A 24,315-nucleotide genomic window follows, 5' to 3' on the forward strand; every position below is an offset into this window, starting at 1 on the left:
CACAGCTGTTTGGTGGGGAAGGTCTGTCCACATTCCTGCTCCTGCTTACATCCCTCGGGCACAAACACAGCACGAGTGAGCCACAGCCCTTGGTTTGTGTCTGTACTGGGTGCTGGGGATCCCAGGCCCCAGTGGTCCACAGGTAATGAGGGAGGAGTGGGACTGGAACAATCCTGCCAACAGGATTTGGGTGTGCAGAAATACCTAGGGGGAAGCGGGACAAGTGTGATTCAGGGCATCAGGTACTGGGCAAACTGTTCATGGACCTCTCCTGTTCAGTAAAACTGCCTTTGACTCTTAAAGACATAGATTATGAAAGGAGGAAGTCAAATTGTTGGAATAATTTAATCTAATTCCTGTAAATAAGTGACACGTGGACCATGTGATGTTGAAATGCTGCCAGTAGGAGAGGAGCAGGTGAGGCTGTGGAGGATCCCAGCAGTACACCGTGAAACTTCACACTGAATGACAAATAACTTGGAAATGTGCCTCATTGGTATGAGAATAACTGATTTATGTGCCACTTGGACTGTATTGCTTGTTTATATTTAAGTTAGTTTGCAGTCCTTCTATTTCATCAGCAATTCAAAACGTTGCAGTCAGGAAAAGAAGGAGATGGATTTTCTTCCTTACGTGGACAACAGGTTGGGGCTTGCAGCCCTGTCCGAGACCCAGAGCCCCCTCAGACCCCTGGAACCTTTCCAGAGCAGTGGAGTCCTGTCAGAGCCTCAGGAGCCCTGTCAGACCCACTGGGGATCCCTCAGAACCCGGTCAGAGCCTCTGGAGCCCTGCCAAACCCGCTGGGGATCCCTCAGAGCCCGGTCAGACCCGCTGGGGATCCCTCAGAGCCCTGTCAGAGCCTCTGGAGATCCCTCAGAGCCCTGTAAAACCCACTGGGGATCCCTCAGAGCCCTGTCAGAGCCTTTGGGGATCCCTCAGAGTCCTGTCAGACCGCATCGAGCCCTGTCAAACCCACTGGAGATCCCTCACAGCCCTATCAGACCGCTTGGAACCCTTTCAGCCCCGCTGGGGATCCCTCAGAGCCCTGTCAGCCCCGCTGGGGGTCCCTCAGAGACCTGTCAGACCGCTCACAGCCCCGCCACCCCTCAGAGCCCTGTCAGACCGCTCGCAGCCCCGCTGGGGATCCCTCAGAGCCCTGTCAGCCCTGCTGGGGGTCCCTCAGAGCCCGTTCAGCCCCGCTGGGGGTCCCTCAGAGACCTGTCAGACGCTTGGAGCCCTGTCAGCCCCGCTGGGGGTCCCTCAGAGCCCTGTCACACCGCCCGCAGCCCCGCCACCCCTCAGAGCCCCGCCGGGCTCGCGGCCGCGCCCCGCGCGCTATGGCCACGCCCCCCGGGCAGTATCCAGGCCGCCCCGCCCACCCCCGCCGTTCCCATGGCGACGGGACGCCCCTCCCGGCCGTGGCTCCGCCGCCGCCATTGGCTGGGCTCCCTCCGGCCCCGCCCTGCCCCGTTCGCCATTGGCTGCGCGGGCACTGCAGCGCGCGGGGCCGCGCGCGGGGCGGGGCGGGCGCAGGCGCGGTGCTGTTATTGTTCCGCGGTGCCGCCGCCTCGCCCGGGCTGTCGCCGCCGCCATCGCTATCGCCATGCCGGTGAGACCCGCGGGGGACGCGCCGTGCGGCCCCAGGGGCCGTCCGCGCACTGTGCCCTCTGCCCGCCGCGCCCGGGGCTCGCAGAGCCCGTGGGCTCCGTTCCCGTGTGCGCGCAGGAGCCGCAGGGCGGGCGGTGCCTGTCAGGCCGGGCGGGGTGGGGGTGATGAGGGACTGCGCGGCCCCGCACAGGCGGCGGCACCTGGGCAGCGGGGGACAGGTCCGGCCGCCCCGGAGGGTCCCGTCCCATATCCCGGGTGGCTCTGGAGACACCCGAATCCTGCTCCTGGTTTTGGCTGCCGCCTCGTGTGCCGTTCCTCCCCGGCTGAGTGGGGCTGAGCCGCTCTCTGCGTCCACCAGGACGGCAAAAGCCGCTGCTGAGGCCTGAGAGGAATCGGGGCAAGTGGCAGCTGGAGGGAGAAGCGCTTGGAAACAGGATGTGTTTGGCTTGACATCCAGTATAGTTGCTGTAGGAGTAGTTAAACGCTGATCTGCAGCACCTCTAGCCCGGGGGAGTGTCTAGATTTATCAGCCGTGCTTCAAGATTTGTTTTGGTAACTACGTGAAAGAAAACAAATGTGAGGTTTTATCATACAACATTCAGGTTTTCTGAAGAATTAAACTTAAGCATACTCACTGAGGGTTGTAGTTAAAATGAATTCCCTTCAGCCAGCACTCTCTGGTATCTGGCTGTGTGCTCTATGGGTTTGACAGTGTGCAGTCAGTGTTACAAAAACGAATGTCATGGCTGCACTGATTTCCAGCAAACTTGTTGCAGATTGCGAAGTGAAATTGTTTATTGAAAAAAATCATAGATGGTGTTGAATGTAAAATGCATAACATTTGCTCATTCAGTTTCCATGTTGGCAAACAGAAGATCCCATTGCCTGAATTAATTGTGTTATTCTCTCCGCTTTAATTATAAACCAGTCCTGGTTTTAAGTCCCCAAGTTCATGATCCTGTGAAGATGTATCTGCCAAAGTTGATTCAACAGTCTTTGTGCTTAAACACACAACAGAGGGAGACAGCAGGGCTAGATTGGATATTAGGAGGAAGTCCTCTGTGGAGGTGAGGCCATGGCATAGGTTGCCCACAGTAGCTGTGGTCTCATCCCTGGAAGTGTTTAAGGCCAGGCTGGAGCAACCTGCTCCTGTGGAAGGTGTTTCTGCCCATGGCAGGGGGTGGAACTGAGCTTCTTGCACCCCAAACCTTTCTGTGATTGTATGTTTACACTGGTGTTACAGCCTGTGTATTTACTTTTTTTTTTTAAATAATTATAGATTAACAAGCCTGAGAAGCTGGACAAGCCAGAAAGCTGTGACAATGTCAAGGTGGTTGTTCGCTGCCGGCCCCTCAATGACCGGGAGAAAGCTACAGGCTACAAAATGGCAGTGAACGTGGATGAGATGAGGGGAACTATAACTGTTCACAAAACAGACTCATCCAATGAGCCTCCGAAGACATTCACATTTGACACAGTGTTTGGACCAGAGAGTAAACAGCTGGATGTCTACAATTTAACAGCAAGACCTATTATAGATTCTGTCCTAGAGGGATACAATGGTAAGTCCCTTGTAAGGGAAGGATCCCATTCTGCCTCCTGTTCCTTGCTTTATTAAAGTTCCTGCTGATCTTGTTTAAGGGAGTGTCACCTTCTGAGGGCTGTAGCCCCAGATAATTTCTGTCGTGGCCTGTAACTTAAAATAGCCTGAAGGTACTTGCTGTTCTGAGTGCTCAGTGGTCATTAACAGTGGGAGCTGGATGATGGAGACTCCACTGAGGTCAGTTAGCTGCATGTTTTTATCCTTTATCTTCTCTTTACAAAATATATGCACTTGTATCATTATCAGAATTCTCAGCAGCTCCTCACTGTACAATTTCAGTACCCAGGAGCTGCCATGCTGGCTTGTCTCTAGGTATGCATACCAGACCTTTGCATAGAGCTGCTGCATTTTTTCCTCTGAACTTTGCTATTTTCAACTGGGGTGACTACTTAAACACATCTGCCCTTCCCCACAGAGAAGTCTGTTGCTTCCTGCAGCTGGGAAGAGCATGGCCATGATTTATGTGTATGTTATGCATGGAAATGTAATGTATAAAGGAAAGCTGATTACTGCTTTCCATAGCAGTATGCCACAAACTGCAACAGTTTACAAAGTTTTCCGAGGTTTGTAAAATGCCTCATAATCTCTTGTGCTAACTGACACTGGTTTCAGCTGATTTAAAATTCATGGTTTGAAAATGAATGATTTAAGGCTGTGCCTGGGAAGGTTTAGACTGAACATGAGGAAGCATTTCTTTACTGAGACACTGGAACAGGCTTTCTAGAGAGGTAACTGATGCCCCAAATTGGAATTTAAGAGGCATTTGGACAGTGCTCTTAACAATATTCTTTAATTTTTGGTCAGCTCTGAATTGCTTGGGCAGTTGGATTAGATGATCATTGTAGGTGCCTTCCAGCTGAAGTATTCTATTTGGTTTTTCCAATCTGTAATGTCAGTGGCTTGAAACAAAAACTTGAGTTTTCAGCAATGCTAGGCTAAACCTAAGAACTGGGATATTTTTGGAGTTCCAGAGTCTGGGATTTAAGTAACATTTCTGGATGCCTTCCTTTGCTGGCTGATTCTTTAGTCCGAATTGTAGTTGTATTTGCAGGTTCAGAGCTGGGATTTTGTGGCTCTGCTGTAGAAGCCTCACACCATTTCTGCTGTGGCTTAATGATTAGGAGTAGTTTGGTTTGCTGTTGGTTTATAATCCTGTGCTGCTAATTGGCCATGCTATTAACTGGGCTTGCCTGTATTGTTTGTATGTGGAACTGAAGTGTACTAGCATTCCATGCTTTAGTCACTCTGCACTTTTAAAACAAGCTGACTTTTTATTAGACATCTTGTAGGCTGGATTAAGCAGCAGATAGGTCCTGTTTCTGTATTTGCCCAGCATTTCTGTTGCTCCAGCCTTGTGTTCCAGTAGCTACTGGAGTGGGTGGAAAATTTTAACTCCATAAAAATAGAGGTGTTTGGTCCTATCAGGCTGAGAAGGGATGAAGTAAAACTTGTTAGAGTTTAGAGAAGACTCAGCTTCTTGTGGTTTGTTCTTTTATCTTATCCTCCAGGTACTATTTTCGCATATGGGCAGACTGGAACAGGCAAAACCTTCACCATGGAAGGGGTCCGAGCAGTTCCTGAGCTCAGAGGCATCATTCCCAATTCCTTTGCCCACATATTTGGTCACATTGCCAAGGCAGAGGGGGATACAAGGTAAATGCTTTCCCTTGGCTGCTTCTGGGGTTTTTTTGTTATTTTTTGTTATTGTTTGTGGTTTGATTTTTTTTAATATGAGTCCACAATGTGTAGCAGGAGCCTGACCTTGACAATGACAACAGAAATGGTATTGTCCCAAGATGAAAGGCTCCCACTTAGGCAGCTCTTGAGGGGCAGGGACTGTGTTGGTATTTCACTGTTCTCTTCACTCTGTGACTGTGCTTGTGGGACTTCAGCAAATGTTTTGCTAAGTGAACTACCCAGCTGTTCATCCGCAGGTTTTTGGTTCGTGTCTCTTACCTGGAAATTTACAATGAGGAAGTGCGGGACCTGCTGGGGAAGGACCAGACACAGAGGTTAGAGGTGCGCTTCCTCTTCTGAACGTGGTCTTTCTTTTGAATCACAGCAATATTCTGTTTTAAAGATCAGAGAAGCACTTGCAGGGAAGTGGGAGGTTGGGCTCCTCAGCAGTCCTCTTTCCTTTGCAGTGCAATAGCTGAATGTCACTGCTGGCTTCTTTGAATCTCTTCCACTTGGTCAGTTGCACAAACTGGGTGTTCCACCTGAGGCAGTTTTTTACCTGCAGTTCAACCCAAAAGCCCCTCAGCAGGCCTGGGAATTGGAGACTGGGATTTAAAATCATGTCTTTCCCCCAGAGGAAAACAATAGCATATTGTCATGCATGAGTCTTTATTCCTTATCTGCTCTGATTCCAAGTGGAGTATTCTATGTGCAAGCCAGAAAATGGAGGAGTAAACCACTATACTGTTACAGTATCACTAGAATTGCTGTCGAGGATCTCCCAGGGATGCTCAGTCTGAACTGTTTCTCTCTTAGGTGAAAGAGAGACCTGATGTGGGAGTTTATATCAAAGACCTTTCAGCTTATGTTGTAAACAATGCAGATGATATGGACAGAATCATGACTCTGGGCCACAAGAACCGTACGTAGCCTTGCTGTGGGCAGGTTTATAGCTCAGACACAGTAAAGATCTGGTTGCCAGACCACAGTAGGAGATCCTAGTCCTGTTGCTGGGAAAAGTGTTTGGCTGAACAGAGCAAAACGGGTATCTCCTTCCAGACCCCTTCTGTGCAGGGGCAAGTAAAGAAGCTGTGCTTCCCACATTGGCCAGTGCTGATCAGCACTGGGAATCAGCAAAGAGAGGATGCAATGAGGGCAGGCAGTGCTGTCAGAACTGCCAGTGTGTCTCTTGGTCCTTTTTCCACTTCAGTTCTGATCAGGATGGACATCAGCCCTGTGCTGCGAGTGGGAGGTAGCTTGTGTTCTGGAAGACTTCTTAGTTAAGCTCAGATTATTTAATGACTTAAAGTTCTAACTCCAGTAGCCCTTGGCATGGATTGCTGTGTTATTTCCCAAAATGCTGCTGTTTTCAGGGATCTGCTGTGAAACCTTAAGCTACTGATCTTTAAACAGATGAGGACAGTTGCTGGTCTTGGGGGTCTGTGGTTGGCTTAGAGCTATAGCAGGCTGCAGTCCAGGCTGGAAGTGTACTGCAACTTCAGTGCCCAAGAATAGACTTTACTGCTGAGTCTGAGCATCCCTCTGCCATCTTCTGGAATACAGGGTTGAGTAAAGAGGTGGGGATGAGTCTCCTCTGAGAGCAGGAAGAGTTAGAGGAAGATGTGATTAATTGTGAAGTCATCACTGCTTTTTTTCTGTATTAAAAGGTTCTGTTGGTGCCACAAACATGAATGAGCACAGCTCTCGCTCGCATGCCATCTTCACTATCACCATAGAGTGCAGTGAGAAGGGGGTGGATGGCAACATGCATGTGCGCATGGGCAAGCTGCACCTCGTTGACCTTGCTGTGAGTACAGCCAGCCAGATCCTTGGCTAGACATTTGGTTTGGGTGGTTGAGGTTTTTCCAGAGGGTTATGACCATGTTGTTCATCACTTGCAGGTTCCTTCCCTCAGTGTCACACTTTGAACCAATGTAATTGTGCTGGTAAAACATGGCTTTAGCCCAAGATTTACACTGAGGTACCTTTCCTTGGGGAGGATGCAGAAAAAGTGAGACTAAAGGCATTCAAGTTATTTAAATGCATTTTAACTTATTTATGTGATGTGTGTATAGGATGCTCTATGAAACTCTTTAAAATAATTGCAGTGTTGCTGTTTGCTCTTGTTCTGCTGATGTGAAGGGCTGTAGACGGTGGTTGGCAGCTCCAGCTGGGCTGCCTTTTAACTGCTGACTGACTTCCCATAACCTTTTTGTTCATGGGGAGGAAAAAAATCTCAATTTTCCCAGCTGCATTGCTTTAAACAATCCAGAATTTGCTGGCACTGAAAGCTTCTATTTAAGACCTGCTTGACTTGTCTCTTTAACATTCAATGTCTGAGATACTTAGCTAGGTTCTCTAATAATGGATTAAGTGGTTAGTGACATGGCTGCTATTAAGGTTTCACACGTAGCTGATTCTGTTTGGAGGGAGATGTATTAGAGTATCTGTTTTAACTTCTGCTTCATTTTCCCTTTGCAGGGTTCTGAAAGACAGACAAAAACTGGAGCCACAGGGCAGAGACTGAAGGAAGCCACTAAGATCAACCTCTCTCTCTCCACACTGGGCAATGTTATCTCTGCACTGGTGGATGGCAAGAGCACCCACGTGCCCTACCGTAACTCCAAACTCACACGGCTGCTGCAGGATTCCCTGGGGGGCAACTCCAAAACCATGATGGTAAGCTAAGAGATGCCCTTGCTAGTGCCAGCTATTGGGCTGCATTTTTGCAGGGATAGCATAGTGACTTGAACAGCCTGGCATTTACCTCACTGATCCTAAGTGTTCACAGCTTAGAGAACCTTCTGTGTGCATCTCTTTCTGTCTTTTCTCTTTGCCTCTGTGTAGATGAGGTTCTAAACACAGCACACACATACATACCTGCATGAGCTCAGAGCCTGTGCTTGGGTAGTCAAAAGTGGCTTCAGTGTAGAAGCAGCAGGAAAGCTTGGGAAAGAGTTGCAGCATGAGACTGTCAGAGCTGGGGCTGGGTTCCTGCAGTGCTGTGTGCTGGGCTCTGACACTGTTCTCCAGTAACTTGGTCTCCACGTGTCGTAGTGTGCAAACATCGGACCAGCAGACTACAACTACGATGAGACCATCAGCACTCTCAGGTATGCAAACAGAGCTAAGAACATAAAGAACAAGGCCAGGATTAATGAGGATCCCAAGGATGCTATGCTCCGCCAGTTCCAAAAAGAAATTGAAGAGCTTAAGAAAAAACTGGAAGAAGGTGAGACTCTCCTTCCCCCTGGTGTTGCTGTCTGCACAATGCTTGTTCTCTTTGAATGGGAGCATTCTTTGCTACTTGAATATGTATCACATGAGGTTGGCTGCTGGTGCAGGTTGGTGTTCTAGTTTTGTTTGCCCTGCTGGATGCCAAGAGAGGTGGCTAAGGCTGCTCATGGGGGCCTGGTTTTCCCACTAGATGGCACTTGGCACCAGGGTGAGTGTGGCCTCCAGGCTGGGACCAGTGTGCCTGGGTTTCCCTGGGTTTCCCTAGCAGGCATGAGGGCTCTGGACACAGCTGACGTGGTATAGGGAATTAAACTGAACTGTAACCACAACTTCTCTCATAGGGGAAGAGGAATGCAGATGCATTTATCAGGAGGAAAATCGAACCAAATTTGTGGAGCTGGAACTGGGTTTCTAAACACTGTAGAGCAACAAGAAGTTTCTTTAAACCAAGTAACTTTGTAGCCTTGTGTCTCTTATTAGTCCATCAACGTGGAGTGACCCTGCTAGAGGGATGCTTGCTGAACAGTGACCAGATGTCACAGCATCTCTCTGGAGATAAAGCACAGAGTAACTGTAGCAATAACTCCAACCTGACTTGCTGTTTGTTGTCTGCCCCATTCAGGAGAAGCAGGAAATGTCAGTAAAGCTTCTTTCTTTTTCTGTCACCTGAAATAGAAGTGTGAGGTGGAAGAGAAGGTGTGGTAGAATGCTGATAGGAAAAGTTTTTAGCTTCAGCTGTGCAAAGATGCTCTATTTTCCATAAAAAGCAGCCTACTGAGCTTTGATACATACACACTGACATCACAGCATTCAGTTGCTTATATTGATTGTTTTTAAGTTTCCTGAGCCACGGTAAGCTGTCTGCTTGCTCAACAGTTAAGGACTTCTGCAAGCACTCATAAGCTAGTGTCAGGCACTGCTGTGTTTGGACAAATGCTGCTGTCAAAGTAACAAGCTGATCTGAGGTGAAGGAAAGCTTTTGTTAAAAGCACACTCTTCTCTTCTAGGGGAAGAGATCTCTGGTTCTGAAACCAGCGATTCTGAAGAGGAGGAGGAAGATGGGGAGATTGGAGAGGAGAAGCGGAAGAAGCGGCGGGGTAAGGCAGTAGAGATTCCTGTCAGTGCCACCAGTCTCCTCTTACCACAGGCTGGTGTGGGAAGTGTAGCCAGAGCCAGGCAGGGCCAAGAGGACTTGTAGAGCTGCCCTATGCCGCTGCAATTATCATGCCTCTCCTACTGAGCCCTTTGGTGCCCTCTGTGCAGATGGACAGCTCCAGAGCCGTGCAGTCGCTGCTTCCACTTGGGTAGCTGTGCTTGTCTGGCATCATCCTTTGTGGTGGCTCCCTGGGTGCCACAGGGTGGCTGTGTATGGCTTGTGGCTGCTGGTGTGGAACTTCCCCTGCTCACAGAGGTGGGAGGGAGAAGACACTAAAGATCATTTGTAAGCAGGTGTGGTTTTTGTAGCCATGGGTATGATTGGAGGGGAATTCTGGCTGTGGTTTAGGCAAAGGATTCATCTGTCTTACAGATCTTCAGTAATTGACTCTTCTGTTATATTTCATATTGATAGAGGGAGAACTTGACCTTTGGGTGTCTTTGTGCTAGCTGAAAAGTTTGATGGGACCTGCACATATTATTTTTTGGGAGCAGTCTGAAAATCCCATGGTGAAATTTCCTTTGTCCCACATCAGTGTTAAACTGCTGTGTATCATCTAAAGTCCAGGGGATGTTGTTGAACCTGGAACTGCAGGTCACTGTGTATCATGGGATGCTGTGGTTTCTTGGAAGCTTGCTGTTCTCCTAGAACCCTGCTGGTAATTCCTCTTGGATAGTAGAGAAATCAAGCCCAGCGTTACATCCCAGCTTCAGCTTCTCTAGTAAACTTACTTAGACATTCAAGCTGCCTTCCTGTCCTGAAGCACCCACATCTGTTGTAAAGAATTCCTGTTAAAGCATTCCTGCTTTAGGTGTACTCTCTTAATTTAGGTGGTTGTCCAAGTAGTCATAAATGACTTTTGCCATTCTTTTGGTGATAGTTGTAACAAGTTCATTTTTCACCTTTTAGTTATTTCTAGAAGTGGAAGGCTTGACCACTGTCTCCAAATGTCCTGTCCAAATCTCCTCCCAAGAGGAGACCACCTTCCAAGTGCTGCTTGAAAGGAGTAGAGGGTGAATAACTGACTTATCAACTCCCAAACAAGCTACTCTAGTTAAGTTGCTGAAGGGAGCTGCTTCACAGGAGTACACACTGACTGTCTCTGTGTAAGCTGGTTCTGCCTTCCAGAGTGAGAAGTGCACATTGCCATGTGTGTAAGACTGGAAAGGATTCATGGTCACTGAATCCTCTGCTATGGCAGATATCCACAGCCTTCTCCACTGTGGTTTGGTGTTCTCTGCTGTTGCTTAAAATGGAAGCTGCCTTGGCATGTTGTTTAAAGCTATAATCTGGTTAAGATGGGTTTTAACTGAAATGTCTTTCTGAGCATGCAGTTTTGTGCTGGGAAATGGTGGCTTTGCAAGCTGAATCTGGGGGGGATCCTAGCAAGTGCTTCCCAATGGGAACTTGTGCTTTTTTGAACTAGGTTGCTGGCTCTTCTGGGTTTCTTGCCTTTAGAACTAACTTCCCATCTGCATGTTTCTTCCTCTCTGGGTTTTTCTGTGGGACGCATTTCTGTTTTCCAGGCAGTAGCAGCAGCAGTAGTTCAGACTCCACATGCTCTGTCATAGAGAAACCTCTGGATAAGTCCTTCACTAGTGAGTGGGAGCTCTTAAGTCCTTTAAGCTTTGGCCTTTCCATAATTTGCACACTCCATTTTGCAATGTTGCACTCTTCCCTGCTTTGTCTGTTGGAAAGATGAACCTCAAGCTGCAACTCTGCTAAAGCATGTTTTTCCTTTGCTGCTTCCTTGCTTGAAATGGTTATTCAATGTGCACATTGTTAGCCAGATGTGTGAGAGAAGAGGAAACAATATAGTAGCCCTTGCACTCAAGGGCTTGCTTGAGCAAGATTTAAAGGTAATTGAGACATAATAGGTTTAAAAAAATCCAGTTTGCACCTTGTGTTAAATGTGCCTTTCAAAATACAGGTGAAAAAACTGAGCTAACTTTTTAATGGGAATTGCTACAATTTGAGTTCATAAAAAGGACAGCTCAGTATGTATTATGCTATATATTATACTATTATATATTATACTATGTGTTATACTATATTATACTGGACTCTGCCCTCTTAAAATTAGTTTTGCAGAACAATCAAACAGCATGAGGCTTACACTAGCAAAGAAAACATGGCAGTATTTGGTCAATTTGCTTTATTTTTGCAGATGCTTTAAAAAATATCCTTGGTGGTTAGGGTTTAAGCGCCACATGGTACTAAGTTTTTGATCTCAGAGGAACAGGGAATCCAGATTTTGATCTAGAAGTGAGGAAAATCTGGGCTGCTCCACATCAGAGAGGTCACTGTGCCTGTAAAAACCATACAGTCAGCGAGGATTGAGGAAACAGATCACATCTTGGGACTTGGCTTGTGGGGACTTCACCTGGTGTTGCTTTTATCCTGGACAGAAGCACTTCACTCTTCTTCCTGTGTGGAGAGACCCTGGAAAGTATTGCTGTATAGTTCACTCACTTTTACACTAGAGGTAGTGGAAAGCCTCAGCTCAGAGAAGGGTGGTAGCAGGGTTAGCAGGAACACAACCCAGGGGAGACCTTTGATGGGTCATATGACTGTAGCCTGGGAATTTGATGACTTTAATCCTGCTCCTTTAAAGCTTGCTTGGAACCTGAGTGTTTTATTTGGATGAGGACAGTTAATAGCAAACTGCTGATTTGTCAGCAGGTGGATGAATCCATCTCCTGCAGATTTGGAGACAGCTCTGCTGGGGAAGTTGTGCTGGGCTTTTGGCAGTTGGGATAAGTGTAAGTGTAGCTTTTTGTGGTTTGGGATATTAACTGTCCTCTAGTATGACCCTTCTGCATGTGGTGTCTTTCATTATCCCTCTCCTGTCCTGCCTTTTTTGTTGCACTTGCTTGAATAACCAAAAGTGGCTCTATATCTCTATGGAAGCACCAGTTACTGCAAATTAACCTACTAATCCCCTGTGTAATTAAATGGAGAAATCTTGTGTTGAGACTCCCTGTGTGCAACTGTCTTGTATCTTGCAAATAATTGGCCTGGAAATCTTGGTTAAAACTTAGAATATGTATTCTGGATGATAATATTTTACAGGTAATATAACAGAATTGGCACTCTTGAGTGTGGGGAGCATTAAGTTTGCTAATTGAAGGAGAAATCCACCCCCTTTAACTGTTTCTTAGGTCATGATCCTTGCAGCTGGCTCCTAATGTTGTGTTTAGATCCAGCATTGCATTGAATGGGCAGAAGAGTGCAAGAGTGAGCTGAAGATTATCCTGGATTTGCAAAACACTCTGAAGAACAGACACATTCTCTGCTGTAGTGTTACATGATGCATTAGTGTTTAATAGAAGGGGTTTTAGTTATGATTATCTCTCATTTTCTGCCCCAGAAACAGGAATATAAAATTTTATGTTTGTTCTGGTGCTGATGATCTTTGTCCAAAATGATCAAAGCAATAACATTTTTTCTCCTCCTCTTTTTATGTGTTTGCTGCCTCTCTGCGATTTGCTTTCTGCTTCCTCCTAATGCAAGATCAAGCAGGTTGGTGTCATTGATTTTCAGCTTCTTACAATTGCAAAGTTTGTGAAAGGTTCTTAAAACTTGCCTCACTTAACCTTTTTCTCCTAAACTGAGAATATACAAGGCTATGTCCTAATTGTAAGAAGACTTTATCTGGCTTATCTCATATGATGAGTTTTGTATAGCACTTCCAGAAAGCTGCTTACTCAGAGACTAATTAGTGAGAGATTTTTGCACCACAAGCACAGAAAGAGGGGTTCATTATCTGATTCTGAAGTTTAGCAGGTGGCAATGAAGGTGGTGTTTGTTGTAGTGGTGAAGTCCTTGCCTTCCAACAAAACTAACTGAAGCTCTTGTGCACATGAAGAAATAGATATGCAGATGTGAAAATATGTGCATGCATGTTTACACATTCAGTACACTTTGCTGGAGTGTATATGTGTATAATGTACATATGATTATAAATAACATATATGTATATAAATGAAGCTGAATATGTTGAAGACTGGAGGAGAAGCCTTTTACTGAACAGCTTCCTTGAGCACATTCTGACTGTGTGCATTATGTCAGGTGGCAGTCAGTGGCTCCTGCTAGTTTCAAGTACAGCTGGATTCTACAGGTTGGGGTTTTTGATGTGTGGGAAAGCAAAACATGAAAATGATGGATTCACTTATGAATAAATGGATATTTAGAACTAGTGGATTTGAGGAAATGTGTTCTCATTCCACATAACCCCCCAGGATCTCTATGTTTGCCTGCCTTGGGCTCTCCTGGGATTGCAGTGAAAGCTGGCTCAAGACTTAGAGTGTCTTTCAAGAGCAGCAGCCTCACACTTTATTTCAAATTTGGGGTGTTTGGTACCAAATCTTGAGGTCAGTAGGTTCACTGAGTTGCTCTGGCCCCTCTCTTTGTAGTCCTCAAAGACATGGACCTGGTGTGTTGCTGTGGTAGTTCTGTTGCATAAAGAAAAGCTGTTAAACACAGCTGATTAAGCCAGAGCCTACCTTGGAACTTTCAAATCTAGGTAGTCACTGTCACATAGACCAAATATCATCAAGAAGTTGCTTTAGTTGCCTGGTTTTCATAGGGCTGTTATGAATGTCTTTATTTTCATAGTAGTGTGTTCTTAAAAACCATCTACGCTCTCACTTTGGAACAGGTAAGCCTGTTGAGGGCAGATCAGGGGAATGGTGGAGATGCTAATCTGTAATTTGTGTATGTAACTCTTGGTTGCTGAGCTCTTGTAGCTGTAGGTGAAGGCAGTCTTGTGTTTTCCTTCCTCTGGCCTGACATGCTTTGTTAGAACATCAGAGTTTCCAGATTGGGCACTCTTCAAGCAGTGTTCCTTCTCCAGGTGTTCTTTGTATGTTTTGCATTTTGGGGACATTAGGTTCCAGTGATAGTTGCACAGCACTGCTGCTCTATAGGAGCTGGTGACAACTGGCCACTATTAAAATGGGATTTGAAGGACTGAGTTTTGCCCATTTTGAAGCTGATACCTAATGAAATTTTTGTTAAATGCAAGTATTGAATCTGAACTTGGAAAACATGCTGTGATAGAGAGGTTGTTTTACTTTTCAGTGAACTAATTTGTTTTCCCCATTTCTTTCAAAGGCAAAAAGAAAGTTTCCCCTGATAAGATGGTAGAGATGCAAGCAAAGATTGAAGAGGAGAGAAAAGCTCTTGAAACTAAGCTTGATATGGAAGAAGAAGAAAGAAATAAAGCCAGAGCTGAACTGGAGAAGAGAGAAAAAGACTTGCTCAAAGCTCAGTGAGTACCATGCTCTGAGCAGTCTGTGTGGTTGTGTGGGTTGTCCTTCCTTAATTATATGAATATCTGGAGATGCATGTTAAGGTGCCTGTCAAACTTTGTAGGAATTGAACATCATCTGTTGTCAAGGTGAAAGAGGAGCTGCTTCTTCTTTAAGAGCTTAGAGTATGTGGGAAAGACAAACTTTTTTCCTTTTGCCACTTCTTTTCTTAACTTCACTTAGTTGTGTGGGATAGAAACATGAATTAATCTCCCAGGACCTGTGAGGAGCAGTAGTGCTGTTCTGTAACAGGCCAGGTTTCCTGCAGCACAATTACAAGCTTGTAATTTTGGGTGTAGGGATGTTCTGTTCTAAAGTCAAAACTACTAAGGTTGCACTACCCTATGCAGATATGCTCCAGCAGCAGCCAGCAGTCCTGGTTTGCACTTCAGCTCTGCCTTGATCTGTTCACTCCCCTCTATTTCAGCAGTTGCCTCTGGGCCTTGCTGTGCTGGCAGGGCCCTTTTGGGCAGCAGGTGCCTTGAGTAGTCTGGGGATCTCACTGGGTGCTTGCAGCCCCTCACAGAGGTGACTTGCAGCAGGAGGCACCTCTCTGCTGACCTGGTTTTGCTTGAGAGAAAGTGTTTGGAGCTGGAGCTTGGGGAACTCACTGCTTTCACTGCACTGCCTCACTTAAACCCCCACTTAAACTCTCAGCAGCAAGACAAGTTTTTCCAGCCCTGTGGGTGCTGTCTGGGCTATAAAACCAAGCTGGACCTGATTCCTGCTGAGCATGGTAGGACAGGAAGTCTCACACCTACCTGTCTGTCTAGGCAAGAGCACCAGTCCCTGTTGGAGAAACTGTCTGCATTAGAGAAAAAGGTGATTGTGGGAGGAGTGGACTTGCTGGCAAAAGCAGAGGAGCAAGAGAAGCTTCTAGAGGAATCAAACATGGAGCTGGAAGAACGAAGGAAGAGAGCAGAGCAGCTTCGGAAGGAGCTGGAGGAGAAGGAGGTGGGTTATCCTGTGTGCCTGTCTGCAGACAGCCATGGCAGGACACACCAGCATGTGTTAGCCAGGTGTGGCTGCTCTGGCAGCACTGCAGAAACCACCCCTCTACAAACAGTCATTGGCTGTGCAGCCCCTGCAGGTCTGAGCCAGCTTGGCTCAGCCAGGGCTCTCTGCTCATGGCAGATGCTTTGTTTGTTCAAGCAATTTTTCCTCTTGTTCAACCTGTTGCAGAGAGTTTCTGTGATTGTTGATGTGTGTCTGTGCTAAATGTTGTCCACAGCAAGAACGCTTGGACATCGAGGAGAAGTACACCAACCTCCAGGAGGAAGCCCAGGGGAAAACCAAAAAACTGAAGAAAGTTTGGACCATGCTTATGGCTGCAAAGTCAGAGGTTAGTATCTGAAGTCCTCAGCCAGTGATCCTGGGAGGCACTAGAGCTGGGAAGGGTAAACCATCAGCTTTGTAATGCTGGAAAATGTGCCATGTGTTTAGAAATGTCTTTCTGTGCTGTCCATTGGGCTCACATAATTCAAAAATACTAACTCTGGAGTTGGAGCTTTAGAACAGCATGTTGTGGGGCTTATCCCCAGGCCAGGCTGAGAAGGGTTATGTGTGAAACCCTAAGATATTGAGAGCTTTAAGGAAAACCACTGGTTATTTCTGAAATAAAATGTAAGTTGCTTACTGGCAGCCCCATGTCCTGCTTTGTGCAGCCCAAAGGCTTCTCTGCTCTGAGCTGCCTGTCCTTTATGACTGATGCCCTTGGTACCTCAGTCACTGGATCAATGTGTCCTTTGGCTGATAGCTGGAGTTCTTGTTTCATAAAAAATGCATTTGGTCTTTGGAATCAGAGATTTTCCTTGAAACCTTGCCAGGGATGCAACTTGTCTCATGCTCTTCATCTAGTCTTAGCTGAAGCATCTTGGACTGGCAGAAGGCCAGTTTTGGGTTTATGAAACTGAGAACTTAATGCTGTTTTTAGCCATCTCTGAGCTAAAATGTTTCAGAGGGTTTATTGTTCAGAGATATTCTGGTACTAATAACCAGAGTTTGCTGTTTATTTTATTTTTTTTTCTTTCCCCCAGAAACCTCATACAGACAAAAGACTGTTCTCTTTATGTTGTTGCCATGTGTTAAGATAAGTCTGCCTCTCAAATGCCTGTTTTGCTTTCAGATGGCAGATCTACAACAAGAGCATCAGAGAGAGATTGAAGGGTTGCTTGAGAACATTCGGCAGCTGAGCAGGGAGCTTCGTCTTCAGATTCTCATCATAGACAATTTCATTCCTCAGGACTACCAGGTGAAGGCAAAGCACCTGAGCTTGGGACAGGGATTATGCTGTGCAGCATATTTTCCTAAAGACTTATAAAAATAAGAAAATTGCATTCACCACATAGTTAACTGGTATATTCACTGTGTGCCCATGCAGTGGGGTCTGTCCAAAACTTTTTTTCCCACTAGCTTGAAGTTGTCCTTGCTAAGATCTGATATTAATACAAAGACTTTATGACTCCAGTATACAGAAAATTCATTATGACCTTTAATATAATGCACACTATTTAATGGGAAAAGTAAGGGAAATTATTTTTACAGTTTTCATTATTTCCATATTACAGTGTTTGCTTACTGCTGACCTGATGGTGTTGGCATAACAGAAGCCCCATGCTTGAGGGGGCTCTCTGGTGCATACAATTTAGGAGTGGTATTTTCCTCTTCTGTAACCTTCAGAGTATAAGTGGGGGCTTCTTTTGCACAGGATGTAGCTGACCTGATAGGAACAACTTGGGAGGGATCAAGACTGTTCTTAAGCAGGTTGTCCAGGCCTTAGTATGTATGTTCTAGAAAGTGCACCTGGAGGGTAGATTGTGCAAGTCTAACACTTGGTGTCCTGACTCCTTTGTAGGAAATGATTGAGAACTACGTTCACTGGAATGAAGACATAGGAGAGTGGCAGCTGGTAAGAATGGCTGCCTGGCTTGTGTTCCAGCTAATGTTAGTGTGAGCTTCTGAGGGGTCTAATTGAGCCCAGGAAGAAACTGGTGAAGCTGTAATTACTGTGCACAGTACTCTTTACTTACAAACCTTTTTTTGTCTACTTACAGAAATGTGTTGCATATACAGGAAACAATATGAGGAAACAGACACCTGTCCTGGATAAAAAAGAAAAAGATGTGAGTGACTATTGAATTAATGTACTCAACTGTACAAGCCCAAGTCCTGCCTGACACTGCCACTCTCTGTTTAGGGCCAAACTGTTCAATTTCAATTTCAATTTTATTTTCTTCTGAGTAAATGAGTCTCTGTAGTGTCATGAAAGTACCATTGATCACTGTATAAAATTATTTTGATTATTTTGTCTTATGAGTTTTTCTGATGTTTTTCTAGCCCTTCGAAGTGGACCTTTCCCATGTTTACTTAGCTTACACTGAAGAAAGCTTGAGGCAATCTCTGATGAAGCTGGAGAGACCAAGAACTTCAAAAGGAAGATCCAGGCCCAAGACTGGTAGAAGGTGAAGAACTCTGGGGTATTCATATGCAATGAGGGATTTACCCAAGGGAAGGCTTTAGTTATGTAAACTTACCACAAGTCTTCAAACATTTGCTTAATGAGAAGGCAAAGGACAAAATTTTTGCATGGTGTATTTCAGTGTTGCTAGGTGTGATAGATCTTGTCCAGAAAGACTTGTCTGGGGATTTGTGATGCATTTTTGCTGCATTCTCCTCTTCCAGCTCCTTGCTTTGTTTTGCTGCATTCTGTGGTCCAGTTTAACACAGTCTGGCACAGTGGCAGTGCAAACACTGGCACTGATGGAGAGGAGAGGCTGTTAGGGGAGATTTCAGCATTTCTTGTGGTTTTTGTTTGGTTGGTTTTGTTTGTGGAGATGTCATGTAGTTTTGACTTGAAATGTGGCTGGTCCCTGTCTTTCCTAGACAGCATAATGATGTGTGTGTGGTGTTGTTTTTCCCTTCCCTTTCTGCTCTCCAAACAGAAAACGTTCGGCCAAGCCAGGAGCTGTCATTGACTCCCTGCTGCAGTAGTGTGACCTGGTCAGAATTCCTGTAAAAATCAGTGAGTGTATAAGGTTTGGCCAGAATATGGAATTCAAGAGATAGCACAGTTTGATGTAGCTATAATTTTTTATTTAAAAAAAAAAAAGTATTTTTCCTTAGTTGCCTGTATATTGTATGTTATATTAACATAATATTAAGCTGGTATATATGATTGATGGTTGTGAAATTCCATGTATTAAATGTGTTGTGCAGGGAAGCTTGTTGGTAATCCTTGTTGAAATGTATAGAAAATAGGGTTCTAGATGTGTTTAAGTGCTAGATGTGTTAGTTCAAAACAGTTAATGAAATCCTGAAATTAAGGCTGGTAAATCTGACTTATGCCCTGCTTTGCACATAACTGGCAGCTTTCACTGTTGTCCTCTGTTGCACTGATCTGTGTTTGAATGTAGTTGCTGCAAACCTTTAAGAGCATCAGATCTTTTTATTTAAAGTTCCTGACTGTGGCTGTTAACCTGATTGTGTTGTGTGTTGAATACACAAGCCTTTTCCCTGTAGCTGGGTAGGAAAAACATGAACCACAAAAGTCTTGAGATTTCTGAAAAGGGACCATGCTCTGTATAAGTGCTGCAGACATCAAGGATGTCTATTAGTTCTTTTATTTTTATCAGTTTGCTTGTGATCTGCTGGCACTGTGGAGGATGAGACCTTGGATATTAAGGGAAAAGAGTTTTTTTCCTTCCTGTAAGGCTGTGTTTCTTTGGCAGCTTTTTATGCTTCAGGGCTAGAATTTTTGTGTGAGTAGTTTTGTAATCTGAACTGGTTTAGCTGAGATGATGTAAGGAGGATCTGTAGCACCAGGATTGGTGTCAGCCATGGGCCTGTGAGCACTATGGCTCTATTTCCTCATCCCTGGCTACAAGGCACTAGGCCACTGCTCTACCCTGAGGGTGAATTTGACTCTCCTTTAGTAGAACAGTATGAATTGCCCAGTTTTCCCAGAACAGTATCCCCTGACATAGCTGGTGCTCTCTGTGTTCCTGTGTATACTGTGTGCATCTCTGGCTAAGCTCTGATGAGAGGAAAAAATTTTTGGTCTCTGATAACAGCCATTTATTTGTGATGGCTGTCTTTTTATTTGATATTTATGCTGCTAATAGACACATATCACTTTAATATGTTGCTTTTGTGTCACAGAGAAAATGCATCTCCTTCAGACTGTGTGTGTTTTATAATTCATCACATCAGCTGTGGGTATCTCAGCAACTCCTGTGCCAGGGTGGAAGGGTGAGCTGTGACCTCACCTTAGTGTTACTGTTACCTGGAGGATTAAAAGCTGTGATTACTGATGGGAGAAATGGAGCCCTTCAGTGTGACAGAAAACAAGACAGCTCCTCAGGTGTCCTGAGTCCTTGCTTGTAGCCACATCTGCTTTTACCAGAATGTTCCTGTGAAATACCTTAAGAGGTTAAATGTTATCTGGAGGTACCTTGGAGTCTGTGACAGGATCTGTGATAGTTAAAACTCATCTTGTAAGGACATATTTTGCTCTGAAGGATATATTCAGTGCTATTCTAAACAAGTTGTAAGCTTTTTCCTGTTTTGTTTTGTTTTTTTTTTTTGTTTTTCTTTCAAGATAATGACCTGGAAGAACATGCTGCCCTCTCTTTTGGGGGGAGTGTCACCTGAATTCATACAACACAGATACAAAAACTGGCATTTGCTTTTTCTAGCCTAGCATTAGAGATAAATGCTCAGAAACTTTTTTGATTGAAGCTGTAGTTGGTTTTGTTTGTGAAGAGCTGACCTTATTTGAAATGTACTTGAATAGAGCTGGATTATCTTTTACTATGTACTTCTCATCAAAAAATACAGGCTGAAAATGGATTAAATGCTGCTTAAGGTCTTCCAGTTCTGAGTCCAGGCAGATAGATGCATAGCTGTGGCCTGTACTAATTATCAGAACCAGGGATAACTTCCATTTCCCTTTTGTGTTATATCTTGTGCTAACATTTATTGAATGATCTGGTTTTATGGGAGTTAAACCTGATCCCTGCTTTCAAAAAGACCATTGAAAATCCTTTTACTTGACAGCTTTCAGTCACTTCAAGATACTGCTGCAAAACATGACACTCCATTTAAGATATTTCAATATTTAAAATATTTAAAACATAAAGGCATATGATTTACAATTAACATAACAGTCCTGCTGCTGCAAACCAGTGTACTCTGCATGTTTAAGTGAGCCTTGGAGCAGGGGAAAAAAATAAGTAATTGCTTATACATCTTTAATTGGCAGAGTGGAGAAACCAGTCATCTACTGTTACAGAGGCTTGGAGGACAAATAATTTGCTCTAAAAGAGGATTTTATTTAAAGTTGAACACTCTTATGGTCATGTGCCATATCAGTTTGGCTCACCTATTAAGTGGTGTCTTTTGTTGAAGTTCTGAGAAGTTTCTTGTAAAACCAGGGAGTTTGGCTTGTAGATTTATCTCCTGGGCCCTCTCTGTAGTCCTGCCCATCTCTGAATGTCTAATGGGCCCATAATATCTTTAATAAAGAAAGGATTGATTTATATGGACTTCTAAGAGCTTAATACAACCTTTGTTGTTGCAGGTCAGTATGTGCTCTATAGTATTTATCAAAACTCATCTAACATAACATACTCTGTGTGCTCATCTGTGCATTTTGCTAACAGAAGATTCTCCTCATTCCAGAACACTGACAATGAGATTTTTGCTTAATGTTGTTTAAATGATTTATTTCATATTTAACTTGCTCCTAATCCTTCAAGAAGAGGGGAAATGGTCCTTAGTGCCTTTCACTGACTACACTGTCTGCACCTGTCCAGCTTTCACCTTTCTCCACAGTTCTGCTTAGCCAGGCCTGTACAGAGGGAAAAACTGCTAGTCTGTATAATTTGTCTTTCTGTTTATTATTTTTTAACTCTGTTTATTTCTGACTATTTCTTGTTTTATTAAAGTTAATTCATTATACTGTATATATCAATATTGTGTCCCTGGAGCATGTTCATACCATGAAATAAAATCCTTGATTCCTAATTCCACCCTCTGTGTATGTTTTCCAAATAACATTATACACAGCAAATTTTTTTTAACTGTTGTGTCAGGAGCTGGGTGAGGAAGGGTGAGAGAGATGCCTCTGTAGCTCTGAGCTGCACAGCACTCTGGAAGTTTGTGCAGGGAGTTTGGGGTGTGTTGGAGCCTTGTTGCCAAGCCCCAGGGCAATATGGAGGAGGTGGACAGGGCAGAATGAGGATTCTTTGCAAGACTATAGAGAAAACCGGTGGGATGAGCCTGCAGATCTAGAGATGTTCCTAAGGAGCTGCTTGAGCCCCTGCTGAAGCCCATCCCCAGCTGAGGTGGCCTGGGCTGAGCCAGGGCACTGCCAGAGCAGTTTCTGGGCCCTACAATGGTCAGTGCTGAGCTCTGCCTCTCCTGATGTGTGCATTGCAGAGGGGCAGCTGATGGGGAGCAGGCTTTGCAGCTCTCCTGGCTTGCTCTCCTGTGTCACACAAGCCAGCTGCACCCTGTGCTGGTGCAGATGGTGTGAATGTGCCTGCAGTAGGTGGAAATGTTCAGCTCTGTTTCCTCTGCTGCATGAGCTGTGCTTGGTTGGCAGTGCCCGTGTGCCCCCAGCCTGCTCAGCCTGTAGGTGCCAGGTTTTCTGTAGCCTCTGCAGCTCCCCAGAGTCCTGTGGCTCAGCTGCTGCATGAACCAAACCCTGCACAGTCCTGGCCTTTGCACTCCTGGGCCACAAAGTGCTGTGCCACATATATAGGTATATTGTAATATTGGCTATGAGTAAAGAGAACTTGCTGAGCTGTACATGCCTGAGCTGGCTTTTCCCTTTGCAGCTCAAGCATGAACTTTTGAGTTCCCAGCTTTCAGCATGTTCCATTTGTGGCCTGGCTTCTCCCCTCTGCCTTCTCTTGGCCTTCTGCTTAGACTTGTGTTCCTCATGTTAGCATGAGCTTTATTCCATAGCAGGACAGATTGTGTGTAAATTCCTAGCCACATGATCCTTGTTCCCATAAACTTGGAACTCTTAACTGTATAACATCCCATACAATGCCAGCACATTTAGTCCAAAAATACATTTATTTAAAGAATTACTATAAATAATGTTTGAAAAATAGTGTGACAGCTTAAACACAAAAGAAGTGTCTTTTTCACATCTGACTCTTAAACTCTTCTTGGAGGACTTGGTGTAATTCCTTGAGGAAATTCTTCAGTGGGATGGTGCTGCCTGATTCTGCAGGACATGGCTTCTGGAATGGGAAAAAGGGGCTGTTAAAAGGCTTGCTGGGGTGGGATTGCATTCTGCAGCTTGGGTTGGGCTGCTAACAGTGGTGGGGAGAGTAAAACAGAAATGGTGACCAAGGCAGAAGCTTGGGTGCCGTGGGCAGTGCAGGGAGAACTGTGCCTCACCTTGTGCTTTGCTCTGCTCCCCCAGACCAGGCTGAGCAAGTTGTAGTAAATGCCCTCGAGGTACCTGTGGCAGCTCTGGCCCTCCTGAGCAACTGTAGCAGCTTTGCATAAGATCTCCATATTGTTACCTCTCTGGGAAAAGATGACTTTTTTAAAAACTCTTGTATAATCATGGCTTTTTAGCAGCAGATTAAAACACTACAAATAACATATTTCTATTCTAAAGGACAGGTGATAATGGTGGTTTGAGGTGCCAAAGCCTCCCTGAAGCTTCCCAGCTCCATCTGTGCACGCCTGGCTCTGCTCCCATCCCTTGCCAGCTGAGGAGGAATCAGCCCCTGGCAGAAGGTGTGGCAGTGTGGCACAGCAGTGAGCACCCCTGGGATGGAGCATCCTTCTCCTGCTGCAGGTGTGGCTGTGGGACCCTGTGAAGCTGCTCCTGCAGGTTCCCTGGGAGTGAAGCTGGTTTGAGCAGGCAGAGGTGCTACAGGAATAACAAAAGCACCTGGCAAGAGTTTGCCTTCTTTAGGGGCAGAGACACCTGGAGGATGAGGAGTTAATAAAGTGCTGGTGGCAATTAAAAAAATGTGACTTTTCTCTGGGGGATGTTCCCAGTGCTGCCTGCTCCATCTCAGCTTTCACAGCAGTATCTTCAAACAAGTGACCAGCCTGTCCCTGTGAGCATGGGCAGCTGTGAGTGAGGGCTGTGCAGCATCTCAGGCATCACCTCTCACCACCAGGGCTGCTCCCTGTGGCAGGAGGGTGTGGGGATCCCCTGAGGGGTGCTGAGCCCCAGCCCCAGGGGAGGCTGCTGTACCCCTCACTGGGTGTGGCACAAGGTGAGGGCATGGGCTTTCTGTGAAAACAGGAACTCAGGGGCAGGGGAGCTGGGCTTAGGCAGCAGTTTTCAGAGCAGAAAGAGGCCTTGTTATCTGCTATTAAATCTTGTGCTAACTGCAGAGCCTTCCCCCAGATAAGGGGCTAGAGAGGGATTCTGTGTCTACCCAGTGCTTTGCAATAGGTGTATGTAGGAGCCTGAGCTGCTGCCAGAACTCCAAGGCAAAGGGAGATGTTCCTCTCTCTGGAAAGCTGAAACCACTGACTGCTGCCCAAGCACTGGTGCCCATCCCTGCCCATCCTCTGGCTTCCCCGTGTCCCCAGGGTGGCCAGAAGCCACCAATGCTGCTTTGGCTGGAGGTGGAGATGGGTGTGGGGAAGTGAGGGCACCTGTGCAGGGCATTGGGAGTGGTGAGGACCAGATGGGCAGCTCAGTGTTTGTGCTGGGGTCACAGTGGGCTCCTTGCTCCTCC

At 45.6% G+C, this 24,315-nt stretch overlaps 1 protein-coding gene across 3 annotated transcripts; it reads left to right on the plus strand.

Annotated features, from left to right (window-relative positions):
• The first annotated feature begins 1,515 nt into the window (after positions 1 to 1,515).
• On the plus strand, positions 1,516 to 23,538 carry KIF3A (kinesin family member 3A). Of its 3 annotated transcripts, XM_056502453.1 has the most exons (19): positions 1,526 to 1,609; positions 2,888 to 3,170; positions 4,720 to 4,864; positions 5,146 to 5,230; positions 5,705 to 5,810; positions 6,556 to 6,695; positions 7,370 to 7,567; positions 7,946 to 8,120; positions 9,133 to 9,222; positions 10,808 to 10,879; positions 12,795 to 12,803; positions 14,397 to 14,553; positions 15,367 to 15,547; positions 15,825 to 15,935; positions 16,719 to 16,844; positions 17,448 to 17,501; positions 17,647 to 17,715; positions 17,930 to 18,054; positions 18,535 to 21,616. In XM_056502453.1, the coding sequence occupies exons 1-19, from the start codon at positions 1,604 to 1,606 to the stop codon at positions 18,581 to 18,583; spliced, it is 2,181 nt and encodes a 726-aa protein (XP_056358428.1). In that variant the 5' UTR covers positions 1,526 to 1,603; the 3' UTR covers positions 18,584 to 21,616. The 3 variants fall into 3 exon arrangements, with proteins under 3 accessions (XP_056358425.1, XP_056358428.1, XP_056358426.1); XM_056502451.1 differs by lacking the exons at positions 10,808 to 10,879; positions 12,795 to 12,803 and adding an exon at positions 23,232 to 23,538 and having other exon boundaries at positions 18,535 to 18,614; XM_056502450.1 differs by lacking the exons at positions 10,808 to 10,879; positions 12,795 to 12,803 and having other exon boundaries at positions 1,516 to 1,609.
• The last annotated feature ends 777 nt before the right edge of the window (positions 23,539 to 24,315 follow it).

The sequence above is a fragment of the Oenanthe melanoleuca genome, chromosome 13, assembly GCF_029582105.1.
Source record: "Oenanthe melanoleuca isolate GR-GAL-2019-014 chromosome 13, OMel1.0, whole genome shotgun sequence".
Taxonomy (NCBI): Eukaryota; Metazoa; Chordata; class Aves; order Passeriformes; family Muscicapidae; genus Oenanthe; species Oenanthe melanoleuca.